The 26,564-nt window shown below is 32.6% G+C and overlaps 1 protein-coding gene across 3 annotated transcripts; it reads right to left on the bottom strand.

The window, feature by feature from the left end:
• Window positions 1-998: 998 nt before the first annotated feature.
• Window positions 999-26,484, bottom strand: LOC139511533 (L-proline trans-4-hydroxylase-like). Of its 3 annotated transcripts, none has more exons than XM_071298353.1 (10): window positions 26,411-26,484; window positions 20,779-20,799; window positions 19,059-19,137; window positions 18,021-18,102; window positions 17,338-17,448; window positions 15,864-15,955; window positions 4,970-5,060; window positions 4,559-4,688; window positions 2,840-2,991; window positions 999-1,830 (listed from the first exon to the last, which is right to left on the bottom strand). In XM_071298353.1, the coding sequence occupies exons 2-10, from the start codon at window positions 20,789-20,791 to the stop codon at window positions 1,711-1,713; spliced, it is 870 nt and encodes a 289-aa protein (XP_071154454.1). In that variant the 5' UTR covers window positions 20,792-20,799; window positions 26,411-26,484; the 3' UTR covers window positions 999-1,710. The 3 variants fall into 3 exon arrangements, with proteins under 3 accessions (XP_071154454.1, XP_071154456.1, XP_071154455.1); XM_071298355.1 differs by having other exon boundaries at window positions 26,404-26,439; XM_071298354.1 differs by having other exon boundaries at window positions 26,377-26,428.
• Between the last annotated feature and the right edge of the window lie 80 nt (window positions 26,485-26,564).

The raw sequence follows: 26,564 nt of genomic DNA, 5'->3' as shown, positions 1-26,564 counted from the left end.
TTGAATTCACATCCATTATTCAGTTTAGAAACAAAATCTCCAAAGATAATCTCAAATAAATTTAAAAAGTCTCTTTCAAAGAGATAACTGATAAAAACTAACATAGTATTAAAACTATTATGAACATTATAATTCAACATTATTTTTATAATGAACAAAATAAAAAATATCTGATGCAAAGGCAACTTCTTATAAACACATTCATCATATACATGATATATAGCCTATAGGTATAGTGTTGAAATTCACAAAATGTATTTGTATAAAAAAAAAAATGTAAAAAAAACAACCAATCTTTAATTTCATTTGGTGAATTCAAAACACTTTTTGATTTACCTCCATTAGAAACTCTCAAGCCAAAATTTAAAAAGTTATAATATATAAATATTTTATCTCATGAGCTTTATAAACAGGACAAAAAATTCCTCATGTCTAGCACAAAAATAATAAGATTTTAGATGTCAAATAAAGAAGATGTGGTATGATTGCCAATGACACAACTCTCCACAAGAGACCAAAATGACACAGAAATTAACAACTTTAGGTCACCGTTCTGCCTTCAGCAATGAGCAAAGCCCATACCACATAGTCAGCTATTAAAAGGCCCCAAAATGACAATGCAAAATAATATGAGTTTTCAGCACGAGATGAGAAAACATAAGATTTGCTTAAAGTGGTTCTTATGAGATAAAATTGAGAATGGAAATGGGGAATGTGTCAAAGAGACAACAACCCGACCAAATAAAAAACAACAGCAGAGGGTCACCAACAGGTCTTCAATGTAGCGAGAAATTCCCGCACCCGGAGGCGTCCTTCAGCTGGCCCCTGCATGTTACAGTGATCCTACTCTAAAAAAATATATACTTTACTGCAAATAAAGCAATATGGAAACCCATTTATACAGCATGATGAGTCAACTGTAAATTAAACTTTTGATTTGAATGCCTTCAATTTTACCTTTTATAAATAACTTGAGCATGAAATACATGATATTTTAAAACTTACAATTGTGAAGCTGACAGCCCAAAATTAATGACATAATCAGTATAGGTAAACATTTAACTGTATAAGTGTTTCTCTTCCTGAAAATAACTTTTCTCTTGAAAATGTCAAGCTGATTAGATATTCTAATTGAACTGCACTTGTGACTAAAAAAAAAACAACAGTACTATTGATAAAAAAATAAATCTTAATTAAGAATTGAATGCTACTTTTTGTAACTTTATTGGGGTGTAAAAGCATTGACCGAAGTACATTTTGTATTCCGCGCTTCATTCTAAAAATGTGCACACGGTGAACGCTTTTACAAACCTATAAAGTTACAAAAAGAAGCATTCAATACTAATAATTACATTTCTTAGCTATGATCATGAAAACACGAATTTCATATATTTTTTTATTTAATTCACCTGTGCACTTTATTGTTGGACCACGTGTTATCATGAATGAAAAGTTGTATTGAGCAATGCAACTGCTTACGGAATAACATGTGATGTGCAGTTAGACAATCAGAATAAAGTATTATAAAGAAACATACATCTAATGTAATTATTGTATCTTAATATTTAAAATCTTAAACATCAAATTCAATATTTTGAAACATGACAATAACAATTAACTAAAACAGTACAAAAATATATAAATTATTTAATACAAGATTTTTTAGGTTAAATATCTTGGAGGATTTGAAGATGTAAATGAAATAAAATTTCAGTTTGTTTCCACTTCTTTTGGTTTCACTTTGATTGTCTTATCTTTGGTAGGATCCATAAAGTCTTTTCCTGATATGTCGCTGAAGTTGTTACATTCTTTAATGGCATTGTTAGGTACCTACAAAAATAAGAAATAATATAAGGAATTCATAATAGTAGCAATCAAATATTGTTATTTCTTTTACAATTTTGGTTTGTTACATATTTCCCTGCATGAAGAAAGACAGGTCGGGTTGTTGTCTCTTTGACACATTCCCCATTTCCATTCTCAATTTTATGTAGCATTAATAAGTAAAATGATTAATAAACTAATTTAGTTGGCCTATCCTACAATGTGATATGAAATAGCCAAATATTGTGCAATTGAAAATACTTGCAAAACTCCCAAAATTAGTCCCAGCCTTCCTTTTATGGTGATAAACCTTGTGTTTAAATTTCATAGATTTCTATTTACTTATACTAAAGTTATGGTGTGAAAACCAAAAAATGCTTATTTGGGCCCCTTTTTGGCCCCTAATTCCTAAATTGTTAGGATCTCAACTCCCAAAATCAAACCCAACCTTCCTTTTGTGTTCATAAACCTTGTCTTTAAATTTCATAGATTTCTATTTACTTATACTAAAGTTAATGTTCGAAAACCAAGAATAATGCTTATTTGGGCCCTTTTTTGGCCCCTAATTCCTAAACTGTTGGGACCAAAACACCCAAAATCAATCCCAACCTTCCTTTTGTAGTCATAAACCTTGTGTCAAAATTTCATAGATTTCTATTTACTTAAACTAAAGTTATAGTGCGAAAACCAAGAAAATGCTTATTTGGGCCCTTTTTGGTCCCTAATTGCTAAACTGTTGAGACCAAAACTTCCAAAATCATTCCCAACCTTCCTTTTGTGGTCATAAACCTTGTGTTTAAATTTCATAGATTGCTATTTACTTAAACTAAAGTTATAGTGCGAAAACCAAAAGTATTTGGACGATGAAGATGACGCTGAGGCTAACGGGATACCAATATACGACCAATTTTTGCAGTCGTATAAAAACTGAATGCCATGATAAAGCATATTCTGAAAGTGGTTTTAAATATCAACAATACATTAATCAGGCAGAGAGACTGACACTTGTACATACCTTTTCTAATGGTGTGTAGCATGGATGATGGTGTTTAATTGTAGGATCGTTACTCTTCTTGTTATAAGCACATAAAAATGCCCATCGTCTGTACTTGCTGTCATTTGCATTACTCGTATGCAACAAATTTGAATGGAAGAAAAGTGCATCACCTATTAACATCAATTATATACATTACTATACATTTCATATATATCATGTTTAATAATAATTGTATAGTTCTAAATGCCAATTGATATCTAATATACTTCAACTTAAAATGACACAGATTTTGATTGGTTAATGCAAGGGAGATAATTTACTCTATCCCATGGCATAATAGGAGATAACTTTTTGAATGAAACCCTCTCGAGCAGACCAAATAAAAATCAATAAATAAAAGGGCTAGGAATTGAATTTAAGTCAATAACTTTAAAGATTTTGAATATCCTACTTTTTGACCTTAGACCTTTTTCATAGACTATCAAAATAAAAACCCCATCTTACTTCACTTTTGATGTTTTCTAATAACTGTAAAGTTTTATGTACATGACGTCATAGCTATGTACTTTCCGTTTTTAAATTTTAAAAGACATTATGATAGAACATTCAGTAAAATAAATTAAATAACACATAGAATAAAAGGGTGATACAGCCAATTTTTACCCATCAAAAAATATTGTCATCCTTGGCTCCTACACAGTTGACAATGTTTTCTCATGGTGATAATCTGCTTTATCACCCTCTCATGTTAGTGTTACATATATAATGTTAAAAAGAAATAAATGAATAAAACACTAGGAAGCTTTATAATAGCCTTGCTTAGACAAACAATTTAAAGGAGAAAAAATGGACTACTAACTAACACTACTCACTTAAATTGAAAGCACTGTAGAAGATTACCTTTCAAATTTTTAGTAGAAAACCTTAGTTCATTTCAAGATTTGTTTCTGTTCATTTTTTAAGTTTTCTGTATTTTTTCACTGGTGTGTTTCAGCAGTTTGTCTTTTAAACATTTTTCTTTATAGCTATGGTGTTATCTGTGATTTCTTTTTTTAATACCAATGTTTTTTATCTTCTCATTTTTTAACACAGATTAACAATAACAACTTCAGCAATAACAGACAATTGGACAATAGATGCAACCATATAATTTGCCAGCATATATTTCAAATAAAAATCAATTTGATTGTAAAATATCAAATTTCAAGACAAGTCAGTCAGAAAACTTTTGAAATGAGAGTACTAAAGCAGAAAGGTTTTTCTTATAAATCTTAAGCATATTCATTTCTTTTACAATGTTTGAGTATATATTTTACATATCCTTAAAATGTCAAAGTCCTTGTCTTTGATGTATATTCTAATAACAGTGAATGTCATATTATATGCACTTTTTTTTTTATAAATGAATGACATAAGGGAGCTACCATTTGATTTTTATGGGGGGGCTAGGATGAAATTTGAAAAAAATAGGCAGGACAGGAGTTTTGAGTAAAAAAAAAAGGCAGGATGAGACACTTGCAAAAAAAAAAAGTCAGGACGACAATTTAGGTAAAAAAAAAGTCAGGACGACAATTTAGGTAAAAAAAAGTCAGGATAAACTAAAAAAAAAAAGGCAGGACCGAACAGAGTGAAAAATAAAAAGGCAGGACAGAGATTATAGCTAAAAAAAATGCAGGACAAAATTTTTCATCCTAGCCCCCCCATAAAAATCAAATGGTAGCTCCCTAACAGTAATACCTGGTTCCATTTCTACATATTCTAACTTCAGGACCTTTTTTAGTTGATCAACCCTCTCCATATCAGCCCCAGTCTGACCTCCAACCATAATATGTTCTATTCTGCCACAAACCTGGGATCCACGTAAAATCTAAAATTAAAAATAAAAGATATAAAAAATAGACACTCCAAGAAAAGCATTTGATTGACACTTTGATTCCTACTGTAACTTATGTGAATCTACTTTAGTTATTGACAATTCATCAATAAAGACGCACAACAAATTTCACTTTTAACAGAAGTGAATTCTGGTTTCAGCATAATACAATTTTTTGAAGAGTTTTTCATATAATTTAAAATTTAAGATCGATCTCATGCAAGGGAATTGGTGAATTAGTGCATGTAAGGTTAAAACTGAAATAAAGTTGTTACCTGTAAGCATCCATTCTCTTTTGTTATTTTGTCTATTGCAATAAATACTGTCATCATATCTGGGTACAAACAACCATTCTTATACCAATATCTACAATATATAAAATATATATAAAGAATAAAATAATAATATTAGTAATATATAACAAAAATTATTTCAAGAAAATATAAATTCTGATTATTTTTCTGAAATTTAACCAGAGAATCCAGAGGTAAAAGGATTAAAAATATATCAAAGAACCCATTTCAAGAAACTTGACTTGCAATGAACAGTGGTAGGCATTTGAACAAAACATTTGGACTGATATCTATCTATCCTTTGGTATTTAAGGTCAACAAACCACATCTCCTTAACTTTATTTAGTGTAAGTTCAGACGATTCTGCAAACATTTATTTTCCAAATTGTTGAATAATGTTAAAAAATGTGGGATTAATCAAAACAACATTGAAGTTACAGCTCATACAGCATACAAATGATATTTTTTTAATTTTCAAATGTGAGTTTTGTTGTTTCAAAAGAAACTTCAAATTCAATTACTACAATATTATAAATAATTAGCATATCAAAAGTTTCACCAGACGACAGTTTCTAATCAGTACAAGATGAAAGATGTGAATTTCTAAATGGAAAATACATCTGCATCAACCTAAGACACCAATATAACCCCAAGAGCTCTGTTTTAGGGATTATATTGGTTAAGGGTTGAAACAAAGTGTGATATTGAATTAACAGCTGTGCCATGAGCACATGATATACCTGTCACGTTTTGAAAGAATAAAGTTCAATGTCATATCAGAAATTTATAAAAACCAAAAGGGAGCTCACATCAATAGATATAAATAATTCCCTAAAAATTTTAAGTTAATGTCCGACATGATGACGACTGACAGACAGAGGTATACCTTAATACGTCCCATAAACAGGTATATATACAAAAAACCTTACAAATATAGATTTATTTCATCTTCCAGCCATTGTTCATCTACTAAATTGTCTGTTTTACTTACTAGTACACTTGGTACAATTAAAAACCTGATAATAAATTGTTCAAATAAGGCCTTTGAAAATAGTGGAATTAATTACTTTTGGAGTGTCAAAAACTCGTTGGAAGTACTTGATAAATTGCATGCATATATTGGTGATTTTGAATCTGTTCAAAGTTTTGATTTTTCTACCCTATATACCACTTTGCCTCATATTCTTATTAAGAAAAAATTCACATCCCTAATTAACTGGGCATTTAAAAAGTCGGAATGCGAGTACATATGTTCAAACTCTTTTAGATCATTTTTTAGTAGCAATAAACAAAAGAACTATGTCAATTGGACATGCTTTGATACTATTTATGCACTTGAATTTTTACTTGATAACATTTTTGTTCGTTTTGGAGATTCCGTATATCGTCAAGTTATTGGAATTCCAATGGGGACTAACTGTGCACCACTTATTGCGGACCTGTTTTTGTATTGTTATGAGTTACAATTTATGACTAAAATTAGCAAAGACCCATCAAAACAACATTTGATACAAAAATTTAACAATACTTTTAGATATTTGGATGATATATTGGCTCTAAATAATGACGACTTCAGTATGTATACTAAAGAAATTTATCCTGTAGAACTTACTTTAAATAAAGCTAATGATAACAATGACCACTGCCCTTTCCTCGATCTTGATATCTATATCATAAACGGGAAGCTTAATACAAAAATTTATGATAAAAGAGATGATTTTTCATTTCCTATTGTTAATTATCCATTTTTAGATGGTGACGTTCCCTTGTCACCATCTTATGGTGTTTATATATCTCAACTTGTACGATTCGCTCGTGTATGTAACAATGTATTAGATTTTAGCGAGAGAAATTTATGTATTACTGAAAAATTATTACACCAGGGTTTTCGATATCACAAACTGGTCAAAACATTTACTAAATTTTATCACCGGTATAAGGAAATAATTCGTAAATATAACTCAACATGCAGACATCTTATACGTTCAGGTATTTCACATCCAAAATTTTATGGAAATATTCTTTATAAAGCACAAAAATGTCAGTTTTCTCCTCAGAAACTAACAAAACCTTTAAATAAACTTATTAAAAGGGGATATAGTTACGATACTGTTGTCAGGTCATTAAAGATTGCATATTTTGGCTTTAACATTGATTCACTGATAGGGTCTTTGCATCGGAACTAAACACATTTATTTCTAAAAAAACAGTTGTTGGCATGACACGGGTTATGTTCTTCTCATATATTTTATGATAGTATGATACTAAACCCCTAACGGGAGGGATTGTACCTGATATTCATATGATGAAGACATAATCTTTCAATCAGTTTAATTGAGGTCTGGAGCTGGCATGTCAGTTAACTGCTAGTAGTCTGTTGTTATTTATGTATTATTGTCATTTTATTTATTTTCTTTTGTTACATCTTTTGACATCAGACTCGGACTTCTCTTGAACTGAATTTTAATGTGAGTATTGTTATTCTTTTACTTTTCTACATTGGCTAGAGGTATAGGGGGAGGGTTGAGATCTCATAAACATGTTTAACCCCGCCGCAATTTTGCGCCTGTCCCAAGTCAGGAGCCTCTGGCCTTTGTTAGTCTTGTATGATTTTAAATTTTATTTTCTTGTGTATAATTCGGAGTTTAGTATGACGTCCATTATCACTGTACTATTATGCATATTTTGGGGGCCAGCTGAAGGACACCTACGGGTGCGGGAATTCTCGCTGCATTGAAGACCCATTGGTTGCCTTCGGCTGTTGTTTGCTCTATGGTCGGGTGGTTGTCGCTTTGACATATTCACCATTTCCTTTCTCAATTTTATATGATATATTTATCATATGTTTATAATCTTTAAATACTTACACATGTCACTATAATAAATAATTAACTTACTTTAGTTACTTACTTACTTACTTCATTGTACTATACTCATATACCTCAAGTATATGTTTTTTTTAAATCTTTGACATGACTTTATACAGATTAGGGGTTTGATAATGCCTTTAATTTCAACCCTGACCGATATCTATTATGTAACATCATACAGCGTTTACAAGTGTGACTGATATCAATATCATCATAAACGGGTGATACAGCATGATGTGACTGATATCAATATCATCATAAACGGGTGATACAGCATGATGTGACTGATATCAATATCATCATAAACGGGTGATACAGCATGATGTGACTGATATCAATATCATCATAAACGGGTGATACAGCATGATGTGACTGATATCAATATCATTATATCATTATAAACGGGTGATACAGCATGATGTGACTGATATCGACATCATCATAAACGGGTGATACAGCATGATGTGACTGATATCAATATCATCATAAACGGGTGATACAGCATGATGTGACTGATATCAATATCATCATAAACGGGTGATACAGCATGATGTGACTGATATCAATATCATCATAAACGGGTGATACAGCATGATGTGACTGATATCAATATCATCATAAACGGGTGATACAGCATGATGTGACTGATATCAATATCATCATAAACGGGTGATACAGCATGATGTGACTGATATCAATATCATCATAAATGGGTGATACAGCATGATGTGACTGATATCAATATCATCATAAACGGGTGATACAGCATGATGTGACTGATATCAATATCATCATAAACCGGTGATACAGCATGATGTGACTGATATCAATATCATTATATCATTATAAACGGGTGATACAGCATGATGTGACTGATATCAATATCATTATAAACAGGTGATACAGCATGATGTGACTGATATCAATATCATCATAAACGGGTGATACAGCATGATGTGACTGATATCAATATCATCATAAACGGGTGATACAGCATGATGTGACTGATATCAATATCATTATATCATTATAAACGGGTGATACAGCATGATGTGACTGATATCAATATCATTATAAACGGGTGATACAGCATGATGTGACTGATATCAATATCATCATAAACGGGTGATACAGCATGATGTGACTGATATCAATAACATCATAAACGGGTGATACAGCATGATGTGACTGATATCAATATCATTATATCATTATACACGGGTGATACAGCATGATGTGACTGATATCGACATCATCATAAACGGGTGATACAGCATGATGTGACTGATATCAATATCATCATAAACGGGTGATACAGCATGATGTGACTGATATCAATATCATTATATCATTATAAACGGGTGATACAGCATGATGTGACTGATATCAATATCATCATAAACGGGTGATACAGCATGATGTGACTGATATCAATATCATCATAAACGGGTGATACAGCATGATGTGACTGATATCAATATCATCATAAACGGGTGATACAGCATGATGTGACTGATATCGATATCATCATAAACGGGTGATACAGCATGATGTGACTGATATCGATATCATCATAAACGGGTGATACAGCATGATGTGACTGATATCGATATCATCATAAACGGGTGATACAGCATGGTGTGACTGATATCAATATCATCATAAACGGGTGATACAGCATGATGTGACTGATATCAATATCATCATAAACGGGTGATACAGCATGATGTGACTGATATCAATATCATCATAAACGGGTGATACAGCATGATGTGACTGATATCAATATCATTATATCATTATAAACGGGTGATACAGCATGATGTGACTGATATCAATATCATTATAAACGGGTGATACAGCATGATGTGACTGATATCAATATCATCATAAACGGGTGATACAGCATGATGTGACTGATATCAATATCATCATAAACGGGTGATACAGCATGATGTGACTGATATCAATATCATTATATCATTATACACGGGTGATACAGCATGATGTGACTGATATCGACATCATCATAAACGGGTGATACAGCATGATGTGACTGATATCAATATCATCATAAACGGGTGATACAGCATGATGTGACTGATATCAATATCATTATATCATTATAAACGGGTGATACAGCATGATGTGACTGATATCAATATCATCATAAACGGGTGATACAGCATGATGTGACTGATATCAATATCATCATAAACGGGTGATACAGCATGATGTGACTGATATCAATATCATCATAAACGGGTGATACAGCATGATGTGACTGATATCGATATCATCATAAACGGGTGATACAGCATGATGTGACTGATATCGATATCATCATAAACGGGTGATACAGCATGATGTGACTGATATCGATATCATCATAAACGGGTGATACAGCATGATGTGACTGATATCAATATCATCATAAACGGGTGATACAGCATGATGTGACTGATATCAATATCATCATAAACGGGTGATACAGCATGATGTGACTGATATCAATATCATCATAAACGGGTGATACAGCATGATGTGACTGATATCAATATCATTATATCATTATAAACGGGTGATACAGCATGATGTGACTGATATCAATATCATTATAAACGGGTGATACAGCATGATGTGACTGATATCAATATCATCATAAACGGGTGATACAGCATGATGTGACTGATATCAATATCATCATAAACGGGTGATACAGCATGATGTGACTGATATCAATATCATCATAAACGGGTGATACAGCATGATGTGACTGATATCAATATCATCATAAACGGGTGATACAGCATGATGTGACTGATATCGATTTCATCATAAACGGGTGATACAGCATGATGTGACTGATATCGATATCATCATAAACGGGTGATACAGCATGATGTGACTGATATCGATATCATCATAAACGGGTGATACAGCATGATGTGACTGATATCGATATCATCATAAACGGGTGATACAGCATGATGTGACTGATATCGATATCATCATAAACGGGTGATACAGCATGATGTGACTGGTATCGATATCATCATAAACGGGTGATACAGCATGATGTGACTGATATCGATATCATCATAAACGGGTGATACAGCATGATGTGACTGATATCGATATCATCATAAACGGGTGATACAGCATGATGTGACTGATATCGATATCATCATAAACGGGTGATACAGCATGATGTGACTGATATCGATATCATCATAAACGGGTGATACAGCATGATGTGACTGATATCGATATCATCATAAACGGGTGATACAGCATGATGTGACTGATATCGATATCATCATAAACGGGTGATACAGCATGATGTGACTGATATCGATATCATCATAAACGGGTGATACAGCATGATGTGACTGATATCAACATCATCATAAACGGGTGATACAGCATGATGTGACTGATATCGATATCATTATAAACGGGTGATACAGCATGATGTGACTGATATCGATATCATCATAAACGGGTGATACAGCATGATGTGACTGATATCGATATCATCATAAACGGGTGATACAGCATGATGTGACTGATATCGATATCATCATAAACGGGTGATACAGCATGATCATAAACGGGTGATACAGCATGATGTGACTGATATCGATATCATCATAAACAGGTGATACAGCATGATGTGACTGATATCGACATCATCATAAACGGGTGATACAGCATGATGTGACTGATATCAATATCATTATATCATTATAAACGGGTGATACAGCATGATGTGACTGATATCAATATCATCATAAACGGGTGATACAGCATGATGTGACTGATATCAATATCATCATAAACGGGTGATACAGCATGATGTGACTGATATCAATATCATCATAAACGGGTGATACAGCATGATGTGACTGATATCAATATCATCATAAACGGGTGATAGGTTTGTTTTTTCTAAAAAACTAGTAATTACGATGCGAAATATGTTTTAGTTACCCCCCTTTGGCTGATCATTTGATATTCTCGCATAACTGATTTCGAATTGTGTTCACTCCACCTTTAGTTTTATAGTGAATTCTTTTTCCTAGTCATTACATTAGAATACGTTAGAGTAATCAGATATATATTTGAACAAGCATTGGACAGCCAATAAAAGAAATTTTTGAATGCTTTTCAGATTTAGAATTATTACAGTTAAAAGAGGATGTTAAAGTTTCTACTAGAGCAGCATATGCGCTAGGATCGAAGAAAAACTTATTAGTCCAATGGAGAGCCTTTTTACTATTTTGCACGTACTTTAATATGAGTTTTATTCCTGCAAATTTGGATACTATTTGTTGTTATGCACAATTTCTCAGTCGGTCTTTTAAATCTGTAGAATCTATTAAGAATTATATTAATGGTGTAAAAGTTATGCATTTAATGTTGGATTGCTCTTTTCCACACTTAGACAGTTTTGTTTATAAATTACTGCTTAAAGGATTGTCACGAACCAAGTCACATATGCCACGTAGAGCTTTACCCATGTCACCAGATATTTTATTAGAGATGGTGGTACATTTTAATTTAGAAAATGGTTCTGATTGTGTATATTGGTGTCTTTTTTTGTTTGCCTTTTTCTTGATGTCCAGGAAATCTAACTTAGTTCCAGATTCTTGTTCTCAATTTGACAAGAATAAGCAATTGACCAGAGGTAAAGTCTTTGTTGTTAACGATATTGCTATAGTTGTTTTTGAATGGACTAAGACTATTCAACATGGGGAAAGAAGATTAAAGATTCCGTTGGTTAAAATCCCTGGCTCTGTCCTTTGTCCGGTTTCTGCGTATAATCATATGTGTAGTAAAGTTCCGGCATCTCATGATTCCCCTGCCTTTGTTATAAGTAAGAATTCGAAGTTGACACCAGTCACTTATGGTCAGTTCCAGAGAAAGCTGAAATCTGTTATTCTGAAGACAGGGAGAGATCCTAATCTATATTCATCACATAGTTTTAGGAGAGGTGGTGCCACTTTTGCATTTAGTTCACATGTTCCTAGTGATCTTATTCAATTACACGGGGACTGGGCAAGCGATGCCTATAAAATATATTTAGAATTTTCTATGAAGGATAAAATTTCTGTAGTTAGAAATATGGCAAAATTTGTTTGATTGTCTTTCAGAAGTTGTGACCAGTAAGAAGGTTTTGGTTTTTACAGATTCTATAGGGAAATATTTGGATGACATAATTTGCATGGATTTGGTCGCGGTCAGAGGAGCCAGGATACATTCTTTAAGAAACATGATTAAGGGTAGAGATATATGTTTAGCTAACTATTCTCATATTATTATTCACTTAGGTACGAATGATATAGTTAATAACTCTGTTGACAAAATTATTGCTGATTTTAGGGAACTTATTGTTACTATCAAATCTTATTCATCCAGTATTAAAATTTTTATATCTTCTATTCTGCCAAGGCCTGTTGATTTTTCTTATACAGGTAATAAGTGTAAAAGTGTTAATTTAGAATTGAGCAGGATGTGTTCTAAGAGTAATTTAAGCTATATTAGGTCTTTTAAAAGATTTTTTCATAAAGGCATTCCAGTAAGGTCATTATTTGCTTTTAAAGATGGTGGGCTTCACCTTAATGAAGCTGGGCAATATGAATTGCGCCAGTGTTTCCAGCATGCTATTAATCATATGTAAATAATTTAGTATTTTGTATTTTGTCTTCATGTATGTCATTATTATTATTTAGTTTTTATAGGCTAGCCTAAAGGGAGTGTTTCATTCCTTAGGTGTTTGAATTTTCAAGGGAGTGTTTCATCCTTTGGATTCATTAGTGTATATATGTCTCTTTAAGGTACTCTACTTTTAGGAGAGATTTCCGTGAGTATCTCCTAAGTAGATCTAGCAGCTGAAGAAGTGTTTTATTCTTCCTGCTTGGAGTTGAACTTTCAAGAGAGTGTTACATCTCTTGGGTTTAACCACATCTGTAACTTGTTTGGTTTTGTTTGGCGGGCTAGTTTGGCGGATATTTAATTTTTGTGGCCCGCCTTAATTTATATTATTCTAGTTTAACTGAATAAGTATTAATATTTGTATATGTATTGGTAATTGTTCTTTATATTATTGTAATTCATGTATGTAAAGATTTATGTTTTCAGCCAAATAAATTTATATTATTATTACAGTCTTTTATGAAGCCAAGAAGTAATTGGTTTGTTTTTTCTAAAAAACTAGTAATTACGATGCGAAATATGTTCTAGTTACCCCCCTTTGGCCGATCATTTGATATTCTCGCATAACTGATTTCGAATTGTGTTCACTCCACCTTTAGTTTTAAAGTGAATTCTTTTTCCTAGTCATTACATTAGAATACGTTAGAGTAATCAGATCGAAATTTACCCACCCGCCCTCTCCTTTTTTTTTTTATTTTTGTCAAATTTCTAGTTTATTTATTTTATTTAATTTTTGCATTTTATGCATCAGTAACTTATGTGGCGGATATTTAATTTTTGTGGCCCGCCTTAATTTATATTATTCTAGTTTAACTGAATAAGTATTAATATTTGTATATGTATTGGTAATTGTTCTTTATATTATTGTAATTCATGTATGTAAAGATTTATGTTTTCGGCCAAATAAATTTATATTATTATTACAGTCTTTTATGAAGCCAAGAAGTAATTCAGCATGATGTGACTGATATCAATATCATTATAAACGGGTGATACAGCATGATGTGACTGATATCAATATCATCATAAACGGGTGATACAGCATGATGTGACTGATATCAATATCATCATAAACGGGTGATACAGCATGATGTGACTGATATCAATATCATCATAAACGGGTGATACAGCATGATGTGACTGATATCAATATCATCATAAACGGGTGATACAGCATGATGTGACTGATATCAATATCATCATAAACGGGTGATACAGCATGATGTGACTGATATCGACATCATCATAAACGGGTGATACAGCATGATGTGACTGATATCAATATCATTATATCATTATAAACGGGTGATACAGCATGATGTGACTGATATCAATATCATCATAAACGGGTGATACAGCATGATGTGACTGATATCAATATCATTATATCATCATAAATGGGTGATACAGCATGATGTGACTGATATCAATATCATCATAAACGGGTGATACAGCATGATGTGACTGATATCAATATCATCATAAACGGGTGATACAGCATGATGTGACTGATATCAATATCATCATAAACGGGTGATACAGCATGATGTGACTGATATCAATATCATTATATCATTATAAACGGGTGATACAGCATGATGTGACTGATATCGACATCATCATAAACGGGTGATACAGCATGATGTGACTGATATCAATATCATCATAAACGGGTGATACAGCATGATGTGACTGATATCAATATCATTATAAACGGGTGATACAGCATGATGTGACTGATATCAATATCATCATAAACGGGTGATACAGCATGATGTGACTGATATCAATATCATCATAAACGGGTGATACAGCATGATGTGACTGATATCAATATCATCATAAACGGGTGATACAGCATGATGTGACTGATATCAATATCATCATAAACGGGTGATACAGCATGAATGCCGTTGACAATATAAGATCTTATTAAACATACAATTTATCTGTATTTACTTCATGTACTATCTGATGTTTGGTATTTGTCATATGTTGATGTGGTTCATAAGTGTTTCTCCTTTTTTATATAGATTAGACTGTTGGTTTTCCCGTTTGAATGGTTTTACACATGTCATTTTTAAGGCCCTTTATAGCCTGCTGATCAGATGGAGCCAAGGCTCCGTGTTGAAGACTGTACTTTGACATGTTTGATCTATAATGGTTTTCTTTTACAAATTGTGACTTGGATGAAAGAGTTGTTTCATTGGCACTCATACCACATCTTTGTATATCCATAAAATATATCATAAATGATAACAACTAGACAGTTTTTTAAAGATTTTTACCCATAATCCTGGTGCCACAGATGGCTGCCTCCTGTAAACGGCTCTTTCATCATTAGTTTTGTATGATAATGGTAGACTTCTCCACCAAGAAGCTGCAATGAACAATGAAATAGGCAGACAGATTCTATTACAAAATGTACTTCACTTCTGGATTACTTATAACTTAAAAATGTAATTTATTCAATGACTTCACTATGAAGTTATTTCTAGTCAATGAATTATGCATGATAAATAAAAAATTCATTATCTAGTAAATAAAAGTACCAAAGAAGCCTCTATTTCCCCCCTTACAGTTAAGGAACAGAGATTTGATAATTTTACAGCAAATTTTAAGAAGGTTTTTTGTTGATTTCATGCGCTTTCTATACAAATGTTCACCTTTTTTGAAAGTTTACTACTGTGAAAGTACTTTAATTCCTGGGGTACCAATTTTTGTGGTTTTTGCCGGATGACTTTATCCACGAATTTAAGTGTCCAACGAAATAAAACAATCATCGTCCAAATCAAGACATGGTAGGTTTGAATACTGATATGCTCTGGAGAATATTTTGAATAACGCCAAATCTTAGAATACTTTAATAGCAGTCACAGAACTACAACTGCATGCAGGATAATACCCATTTAATCTTAAATAACCTAAACTGTACAACTTTTGATCTTTTAATTCTCTTAAAACATATTTTTGATTGATGAAAGTCAGATTTCCGGTATTGATATGCTAGTCTAATGAAGTGTTCATATTCATATCCTCATAGTTCTCGTACGTATGGGAAATAATAATTTCATGTTGACATTTCAAGATACGTTTATAGCATTTTTTATTTTACTGTTTTCTTTAGGTGACATGTTTATGGCCCAATTAACACATTTGATGGTCTTTAATCTGTTGATCACTTTATCATGTGTTAATTAGTGTTATCACTACGATTTACGGGTCAATGTTTACTTTGCAATTTCCTCAATCCAGACTATTTGTAACCTTCGTTTCTAAAGGCTTCAATTTTTAAATTTTATTTTTAAAGAAAACTAAAATCCACAAATTTAAAAACCGACGAACATTTAAGTATTGCTCAAATCCAGAAAATTGGTACCCACGAATTAAAGTACTTTCACAGTATCAGTAATATTTCAGCTGATAAACAAGATAAATGAATACTTTTTTTTCGATTTTCAGTTATAGTTCAACAAGGACAAAGTTGTATGCAAATTTTTACCAAATCAGTGACATAGCCCTTTTACTGTAGCTTGATCTTAGAGTCTTCTTTTTGGAAAGTTTAATGACATTTTGGTGTGCAAAAAAATCTTAAAAAATGTAGCTGAGTGAACTCAATTTGCAACAGTAAAACCAATGTCTGACTTAGGCCAAACTTTAAAATACAATGTTATTTTTTTTTCAATGGTCGGGTTGTTATCTCTTTGGCACATTCCCCATTTCCATTCTCAATTTTATTATTATCTCTTAAATGATAATGACCTTTTCACATGTATTTACAACTTTCTCACACCTTCCCACCATACCAGTGACATCAGAACCTGGATGATTCCAAAGTGCCATCATGCTTTCTCTCCCTTTGCCATCGGCAACCTGAAACAAAATATATTTGCATTTTAATTGTTTACTATTTACACGTAAAACATCTTCTAGTTCTTTTTCATTCACATCAACAATTTTAAATTCCATGGTCAATTTGAAGACTTTTTAGCAAAAGTTATCATATAAATCTGCTGTAGTTAAATAAGGAAAGATCCAAGTTTAACATATTTGCTACAATATCATTGCTATATTTTTTTTACTACCGAAAGATGCAAAAATAGATTACTCACTAAATTTTGTTAGTTTACAGAATTGTTTTAAAGAAAGTAAAATGTAATTACATTATGGAAAAAGTTTATGTATGTAATGTTCTTTGTGCAATATTAAGGCTATACTTATGAATGACAGAAGCAACACTTGTTCACAAGTATTCTCATACATAAAACTGACTGAAGATATATTGGGTTTTACACAAATCATTTCAGACTGCTATAAAAGGAGAACAACTTAATAATATGAATCTGTAGTAAATAAAAGTATGAACAGTAGTTAAGACTAATGAAAAACAATGTATGTTATCTTCCAATGAATAGTTATACAGAATAAAATAGTTATTAAAATACCCCAAAAGCATGTTTTCTGATTGCATCGTTGTCTTCTAGTGCCACCTTTACTTTCTCTAGCTCATCTTTGTCTAGAAGTCCTCTGAAAAAACACGATTTATATCTAAGGCTTTCTCGAATTAATATGTTAGATACAAAACTTTGAAAGAGTCAGAAAAAAGTGTCACAAAATATGCACACAATGAAAACTGTACCTATAACAGCTTATGTGTCTTAATTAAAAACTGTACGGGTATATATACAATGAACCCTAATAAAATTGCAACTCATTTCAAGAAAATTTTTACAATAAAAATTAGCTATAAATGGTGAACTAACATCTCAAGTAGAAATAGTGTGAGAGGGTTGTCTGTCATGCAGCTCCAATGTTGTCAAATTAGATCTATGACCTTGGGGTGTTTGTGGGTGATCTTTGACCTTTAAAGTTAAAAAATGTTCACATCCAACTATCTTAAACTTGCATAGAAAGACTTGGTGACAAGAAATACTTTCAACCGATCTGTTGGCCTAAAGGGGCTACCCTGGTACAAATGTATATATCTACTCTACCAGAAACCCTGGTTTTTTTCTCGTAAAATATTTTTATGGAAAAAACACACTGAACCTGCTTGTTAATTATAAAGACTAAATATGTTACTCTTTAATAATTTCACTGTAATAATTTTTTTTTAACAAAACACTGTTTATGCAGTAAAAATTGTTTAAATTATCAACACTAGAATTGAAACAGCATAATTATTTTCAACTTTCATTTTTCAGAAATAAAACAGGATCATGAAACAAGAGATTTCAAGCCAGATTGGCAACAGAATTTACTTTAATTCTTCTAATGAAGCTTAAATCATTCATCATGGATCCAATGATACATGTGATATAGACCTTTTCAAATTTATTTGTTTTCTGTTTTGTTGCCTTATTGACTTTACAAGTATTTTTTTTATACATGAATGATAATAATTGTGAACTTTAGAAATATTACGTGTTTTTTTTTGCTGCTGTTGTCATAATTTTTAGACCTGTCTATTTTCCTATACTTACCTTACCATAATATACCCATGTTCTTCAAAGTCTTCCTTCATTTTATCTGACGGTTGAAAGTCAGGTGAAAACTGGAAGTCTATAATAAATTATTCTCAATAAAAAAGGAAATCAAAATATATTTCTTATTATACAATTTTATTTGTAAACTCAATTGTCTGTATAAAAAGAGAATATCATATGGCTTTTTCAATATGGCATCCGTATCAACCCGAGACACCAATATAATCCCAAGAGCTCTGCTCGAGGCATTATATTGGTTGAGGGTTGATATGGTGTGTGATATTGAAAAAGCCATATCAAATACACTTTATTATATACATATACCTCAAGTAGATGTTTTTTATGTAACATGACGTCATACAGATTATAGGTTTGACATGACGTCATACAAATTAGGGATTTGAAAGCCTTTGCAACAGTGACTACAATCGATGATGTGAGGTCATACAGATTAAAGGTGTGATAAAGCTTTTGCAACCGTGCTGATATCGATAGCATCAGGGGTGGCTGATACAGCACACTTGCCAATGATTGCATTACACATACAATTTATCTGTATTTACTACTAAGTATGTAATAAATATATATATATATATATATATACATGTAAGGTTAGATTCAATAATTTTTGTTTGGTACCAACTTCGGTTGGTTTATATTATTCACAAATTGTCATGTTGTACGAAGTACAAATTTTATACAGACTTAACATGCTTAACTTGTATCATGTGTATATGCAAACAATATGAAAAACCACTATATGATATATCCACAAAATATAAATTTTCCTCAATCATTTTTGTCAATCCACAAAATTGGTATCCACATCTGTCAATTGAGAATATAGTGTATGAAGTGTGTGTGTCAGACAAAAAAATGAAAACAACACTTGTCTAACAAATTGTATGTGTCTGAAGTGTTTTTTCTGAATTTACTGTCATCAGGAAAGCTCAAACCCAAACATTTAATTAAGAATTGAATGCTCTTTTTTGTAAATTTATTGGGGTGTAAAAGCGTTGACCAAAGTACATTTTGTATGAAGCGTGGATACTAAAAATGTGCGCACGGTCAACGCTTTTACACCCCTATAAAGTTACAAAAAAAAGCATTCAATACTTATAATTACATTTTTACCTATAGGATCGTGAAAACACGCCTTTTTTCAAGTTTTTATTTCATTTACCTGTGCACTTTATTGTGGGACCTTGTGTCATCATGAATGAAAAGTTGCATTGTGTAATGCAATTGATTAAGGAATATCACGAGATTGCTAGTTAGCCAATCAGAATAACGTATTATAATGAAACATACATCTAACTGTAATTATTAGCCAAGAGGATATATATGAAATAATGTGTGATCAATTATAATACAATTCCTGAACATGTTGAATATGACAAAGTACAATATTTTTGCACCAAAAAGAAATGATTTTTTTTTTTAAAGTTATTACCATGGTGATCATATATATTTCACAGTGATCGCAATTGTCATTATTGATCAGTATTACAAGATATCAGTTAAAATAAGTTGTGACAGTCTGAGACATATGAACTTAATGCAAACGGATAACTGAATTTTGATATGGTCATTTCTTTAGTTGTCTCATTGGCACTCATACCACATCTTCTTATATCTATATGATGGTCCTAGTCATAAAAAACTGTCAATTTCAATGAAATCAAATGTACAATCTGCATAAAAATAGCATACATACCCGCAGATGTCATTTTTCAATCTAAAATGGAGAAAAAGTATTTGTTTCAAGTAAGAAATATCTGTGTATAATTTTTTTTGTGTTAAATGATATAAAATTTGGAAAATTACAATTACCAGATTCCAATTTCAAACAAGTTGTTTAAAAATGTATGCACACATTTTATGAAAAGAATGACTAGAAATTTCAGCATGTGATGCATACTAATATACATTTGTGTACTTGTCATATATACTAACTGCTTAAATACATACATGTTGTACTCATTATTAAGGACATGCAAAACATAATCTAGTAATACTGACAGCCACTAAAAAGTTAAAGGCATAATGAACAGGTTTTCCTCTTTAAAAATAGTTTGTTCTTTTGTTGTACTGTTATACCACTGCATGTCCCAGGAGGGGGAGGATTGTGTTTTGTGTCCTTATATCGCTGACTATGCCGTATTGGATTTTCTGATTGTTGAAGGCCATATGGTGACCTATAGCTGTTCATTTCTGTATTATTTTGCCTCTTATGGAGATTTGTCTCATTTGAAATCATACCACATCTGCTTTATTATATTCACAAAATGATTAAACTCTCTCTGTAAAATAATTAAATGTAGAATTTATCTAATTGTTTTTACATGTTTTTCAGACAATTCTATTTTTATCATGTTTATTGAAACAAAAATATTAACGGTGTCCTTCTAATTTTTTAAAGGAAAGGAAATTGCAATAGCAACGAAAACGAACATAAAATGCGATTCATATAGAGACAAACTGTTAGAAGGCATAAACGAAAAAGCTGACTGTGTAGTTACTAAATTGGCCAAACCATTAGAACCCGCTTTTCAAATTCCCGTACGTATCAATGGTAGTCATCATAATCCCAAACCAGCAAATGAGAACTTTACCGGTGTAAGCCGTAAACGCACGTCCAGATTTTACATTACAAACATAAATCCTTTCTCGAGTAAGGAAGGCCTATTGAGCTATGCGAAACAACGGGGTGTTAATATTACGCATGTCATACTATTCAAACCACGCAAAGGAAGAATTTCCGGTAGAATAAATGTTACGATGGAACCCAAAGAATTACTCCAAAACAGTGAGTTTTGGCCTAACAACATTATCTGTCGACCTTGGTATAATAATCGTGCATGGAACGATCGCATTAACAACGAGAATTCAACGGAGCCACACCATTATCAAGATGGCTCTTAGTTACATTCATGTACATTCTGGATATTTAATAACTATAATCATGCTTTCTCTAGTGACTTGGAATGTACGTGGTATCATGTCATCATCAGTCTGCTTATCTGAACTCTTTAAGTATATGAATTGTGACATTGCCGTATTATCGGAGCATAAGTTATTTAACCACTCTCTGCAATTTCTTAACACATTAGATAATAATTACCATAGTTTAGGTATAGCGGATACAAGTGTTAATATTGAAACCAGTAAATGTGGAAAAGGTGGCGTTGCAATTATGTACAAGAAAACATTTAAGTTCAACATAAAACCAATTAACTGTCCCGTCTCCGAAAGAATACTAGGAATTGAAATACAGTGTAACGAAAACTACTCTATATTTGTTTTTTCGGTCTACTTACCCGCAGACAGTAATATTCAGAATTACAAATATGAAATGAACATTGTTGAAGATTATGTCAGCAACTTTTCAAAATTTGGTCCCGTAATTGTAGCCGGTGATTTCAACACTAGTTGCAGAGTAACCACCCTTGGTCGAACCAATGTGAATAAATCATCGTATTTTCAGATTTCATGTTAAGGAATAACATTATCCCGGTTAATGCAAGCACGCTTAGAGATGCTTCATCATTTACGTACATTCCAACTCGAACTTTACTGGATTACTTTTTGGTTAGCGAGGAATTAGCTGGTGACGTAATTTCCTGTGAAAATATTCCCGAAGGAACATTAAGTCTTACTTCGGATCACCTACCTGTTTTCTTGAAACTGAGCATACCGTATGTTTGCAATTCAACAAACAGTTGCAATAATGTTTGGCCGTCATGGCGCAAAGCATCGGAAAGCAGTCTTGACGCATACAACAAACTTACCAATAAAATAGCAGATGAGCTCTTGGACTTGCCGTTATGTAATTTGTCCGACTTAGATACACTAGCTTGCAAACTTACCGATAAATTGAAAGACTGTGCAAACGAAACAATACCGTCGGGAAGCTTTAATCCCAAAACTAAGCCATATTGGTCAGATGAAGTTAAACAAGCACATACAGCTGAACGTTTGGCTCGTAGGAAATGGATTAACCAAGGCAGACCCGAGGGGCGAACTTTCCTTCTTACGTCGAATACAAATCTGCGAAAAACGAATTCCGGAATCGTCAACGTTTTGCCTATAATGCCTACATGGACAATACTTACCGTGAAATCGACGAAGCAGCTGAGTGTGATGTCAGACTCTTTTGGCGCTTAACATGCCTAATATCACGTCAGAAAAACCGTAAAACCAACCAAATTTCAGAAATACTACATCACAACCGAAAATGTAAATCTCCAGAAGATATTTCAAATGCTTTTGCTGACTTTTATGCAGACGTTTATACACCAACTGAAAACTCAAAATTTGACAGTGATTTCAAGGTTCATGTGACTGAATTCGTAGATCGCACACTCGAGTCATGTGCAACAAATAATTTCCTCCTCCCAGGAGGTGAAATAACCTTGTACGAAATCGAAACAGTGGTTAGAAACCTCAAGCTACGAAAGGCACCAGGATATGACAAGCTGCAAAACGAACATGTGAGATACAGCGGTAAAAAACTACATACAGTCATTCTCCGTATTTTTAATGCAGTGATTAGATTCGGTCGTATTCCGTTGTGTTGGAAGCATGGCTTATTGATTCCATTGTTTAAAGGTAATGGAAAGTCCAAACAAGCGCCCGAAAACTACCGTCCTATATCGCTATTGCCAATAATGTATAAGCTGTTCGAAACTATATTAAAGAAGCGACTATTAACCTCTTTGCAAAATGATTTGTTTCCAAATTTACAACAACAAGGTTTTCTTAATGGACTTAGCTGTATCACTGCCTCCTTCAACTTCCAAGAAACTATATATTACCTGTTAGAATTAGGATGCAAATTGTATGTTGCGTTTTTGGACAGTTCCCGTGCGTTTGATACGGTGTGGCATAGCGGCCTAATTTATAAATTGTACCAACTTGGGATAAATAGTAAAGCTTTACAAGTGCATGAAGTGATTTCTGATTGCTATAGTGATATAACAAGTGCCGTTTACGTCAATGAACACGTATCAGTACCCTTCAAAGTCCGACAGGGCGTCAGACAAGGCGGTGTACTATCGACCATCCTGTACTTGGTGTACATTAATGACCTTTTAAATGAATTAGAATTAGTTGGAACCGCAAATATTTCAAATATTCGTACAAGTAATCCATCATTTGCTGACAATGTAGTTTGCATTGGTACTTCGCCACAAAGACTCCAAAATATGTTGAATTGTGCGTACAATTATTCACTTAAATGGAGATTTGAGTTTAATCCTCTGAAATCTGTTATCTTAGGCTACAGAACTGAACTAGATCTTGTATTCAATCTAGGTGATAAAAGTGTTACCATTTCAACTGAGCAGACCAAGCATCTTGGAATATTAAGGACGGTTGACTTATCACCGAGCACAGATATTCAGCAGTCATGTAGGAAGGGTCGCAATGCTTATTTTGCTATAGCCGGTACTGGATCTTGTTTGTTAAATCTGTTAACTGTATGTGGCCTCAACAACAAAATTGTTATACCTGCGGTACTTTACGGATGTGAGCTATGGAACGGGATAAAACCAAAAGACTTAAGGTGTCTTGAAACTTTCCAACATTTCATTGTTAAACATATTCAAGGATTTCCGAAACGAACACGGTCTGATATGTGTGAATCTATGACCAACCTCGAGAGACTACCTATACTAGTAGAAAAACGGAAATTGATGTTCCTGTATAAACTTTGTGAAATGAAGGCCCAATCACTTACCAAACAAATTTTCATTTATAGACTTTTTCAGTATTTCGGAGATACCAGTAGGAAACAACATGGATTCATCCCAGATGTAACTAACATTTTATCAAAATATTCACTTTTGAATTTTTTGAATAGCTATATGTTTACCGGCTGTTTCCCAACCAAATTACAGTGGAAATTTAAAACATTGTCAATGGTGCGATTAACCAGCATAAGAAACATTGAAAGGAAGAGCGAATGCGTAGTGACAACGATTTTACACGATTTCTAAGATTGTCTGAGAGCAATGGCTATGATTTTATATGGTAATAATATGCAAAATATACTGGCAGACTTCGAACCGCTAAAATGTAGCTAAACTCTGGTCTACTCCCCCGACTAGCGGAAACTGCAACTTGTGTGGACACTTTGTTCAAGATACACTTCACCATCAAATTACAATGTGCACAGAACTTCAAACACAAAGACACTTGCTATATAAAAGATTATCAGAAATGACTAGTGACAATTTCTTATACACACTGCTTTTAAAATCAGACAAGTACGTGTCCTGTTTTCTGCTTGGCAATCACGAAGCTCTATTGGACTTTTTAACACCAGAGCATTGTTTAGACATCCTTAACGAAGGATTTTCCTATCTTAAATACTGTAGACTGTAAATACTTTTGAATTCAAAATATTTAGTGACATTAATTCTATTACCTAATTTCAAAACTTTGTAATTGTCCATAATTTATATGCATTTTGTCAATCTCCTTTAGGAGGAAATAAAGTATGATGATGATGATGATGATGATCTGCATTTGGAAGAAAGCAGGCTTACATCTTTACTATTAAATGCTTATTGTCATGATTGTAGTTTTTTCTCACAAAAGTATTTGAATTAATGACAAATGAATGTAGAATATCAACTGTAAAGATTCTATAATGATTGTGTTTTTATTTTATATTACTATGGATTTTCTTTTGATCTTGCGTTTATCTTGTAATTTATGTAGTTTTATGAAATGTAAATTTGTTCATGCAATTAATCTATTTAGTTATCAAAGTTATGCATATTTGAATAGATTTGGTAACATGTGTATGTATATATTATACATGTTATAACAGACTGGTTGTTGTTTGCTTCCTGTACAGTAGCAAATATTTTACACACATTTAAAAGAATAAAATAACAATATATCAATTATACATGCAGCAAAGTCAGTAGACCATGATGAAAGGCAAAAGTAAAATAAGTTTAATACCAATGAACAAATGATGAAAAGTAATGTGGATGAGTTGGAAAGAGGCTAAAATTTGCCTTGCAAAGGATAATATACATGTATCTTTCCCCTTAGAATTCTCAGCTACATACTCTTAGGGATTTTAACTTGCAGGCAAGCATGACACTCTTCCCATATGAGGCAACAACCTGACATATTTTAATGGCATGCCTATTTTAATTCCCCATTGCAGTATTAATTTATACATATTACACCAAGTAAGTAAGTAAGTAAGTAAGTACAACAATAAAGACACCCTAGGAGCCTGGGGTAAATTTGCAATTAAACATTCTCATTGTATGAGAAAACACACAAAGCTTACGATATAAACTATAAATTAACAAATTACCACACACCACACTAATCAGCTGATAAGGAGAGGGTGTCAATAAAATTGGGGCCGTGCGCGGGTTTTCAGCGCATTATTTCCGGAAAATACACACTTTTACCTTTAAACTAGGTTGTCTTCGGGACATTATTAAAGGAAATACCTATCTCTCTCTCAATAGT

Source organism: Mytilus edulis, chromosome 2, assembly GCF_963676685.1.
Source record: "Mytilus edulis chromosome 2, xbMytEdul2.2, whole genome shotgun sequence".
NCBI classification, from domain to species: domain Eukaryota; kingdom Metazoa; phylum Mollusca; class Bivalvia; order Mytilida; family Mytilidae; genus Mytilus; species Mytilus edulis.
This window is presented reverse-complemented; position numbering and strand designations above follow the sequence as displayed.

Coding starts and splice junctions, on each gene's coding strand:
- LOC139511533 (XM_071298353.1), bottom strand. Junction 18,103..19,058: donor CATGGGTATATTATGGTAAG/GTAAGTATAGGA, acceptor GTGTTTTTTCAG/AGGACTTCTAGACAAAGATG. Junction 5,061..15,863: donor CTGTGGCACCAGGATTATGG/GTAAAAATCTTT, acceptor TATATATTGTAG/ATATTGGTATAAGAATGGTT.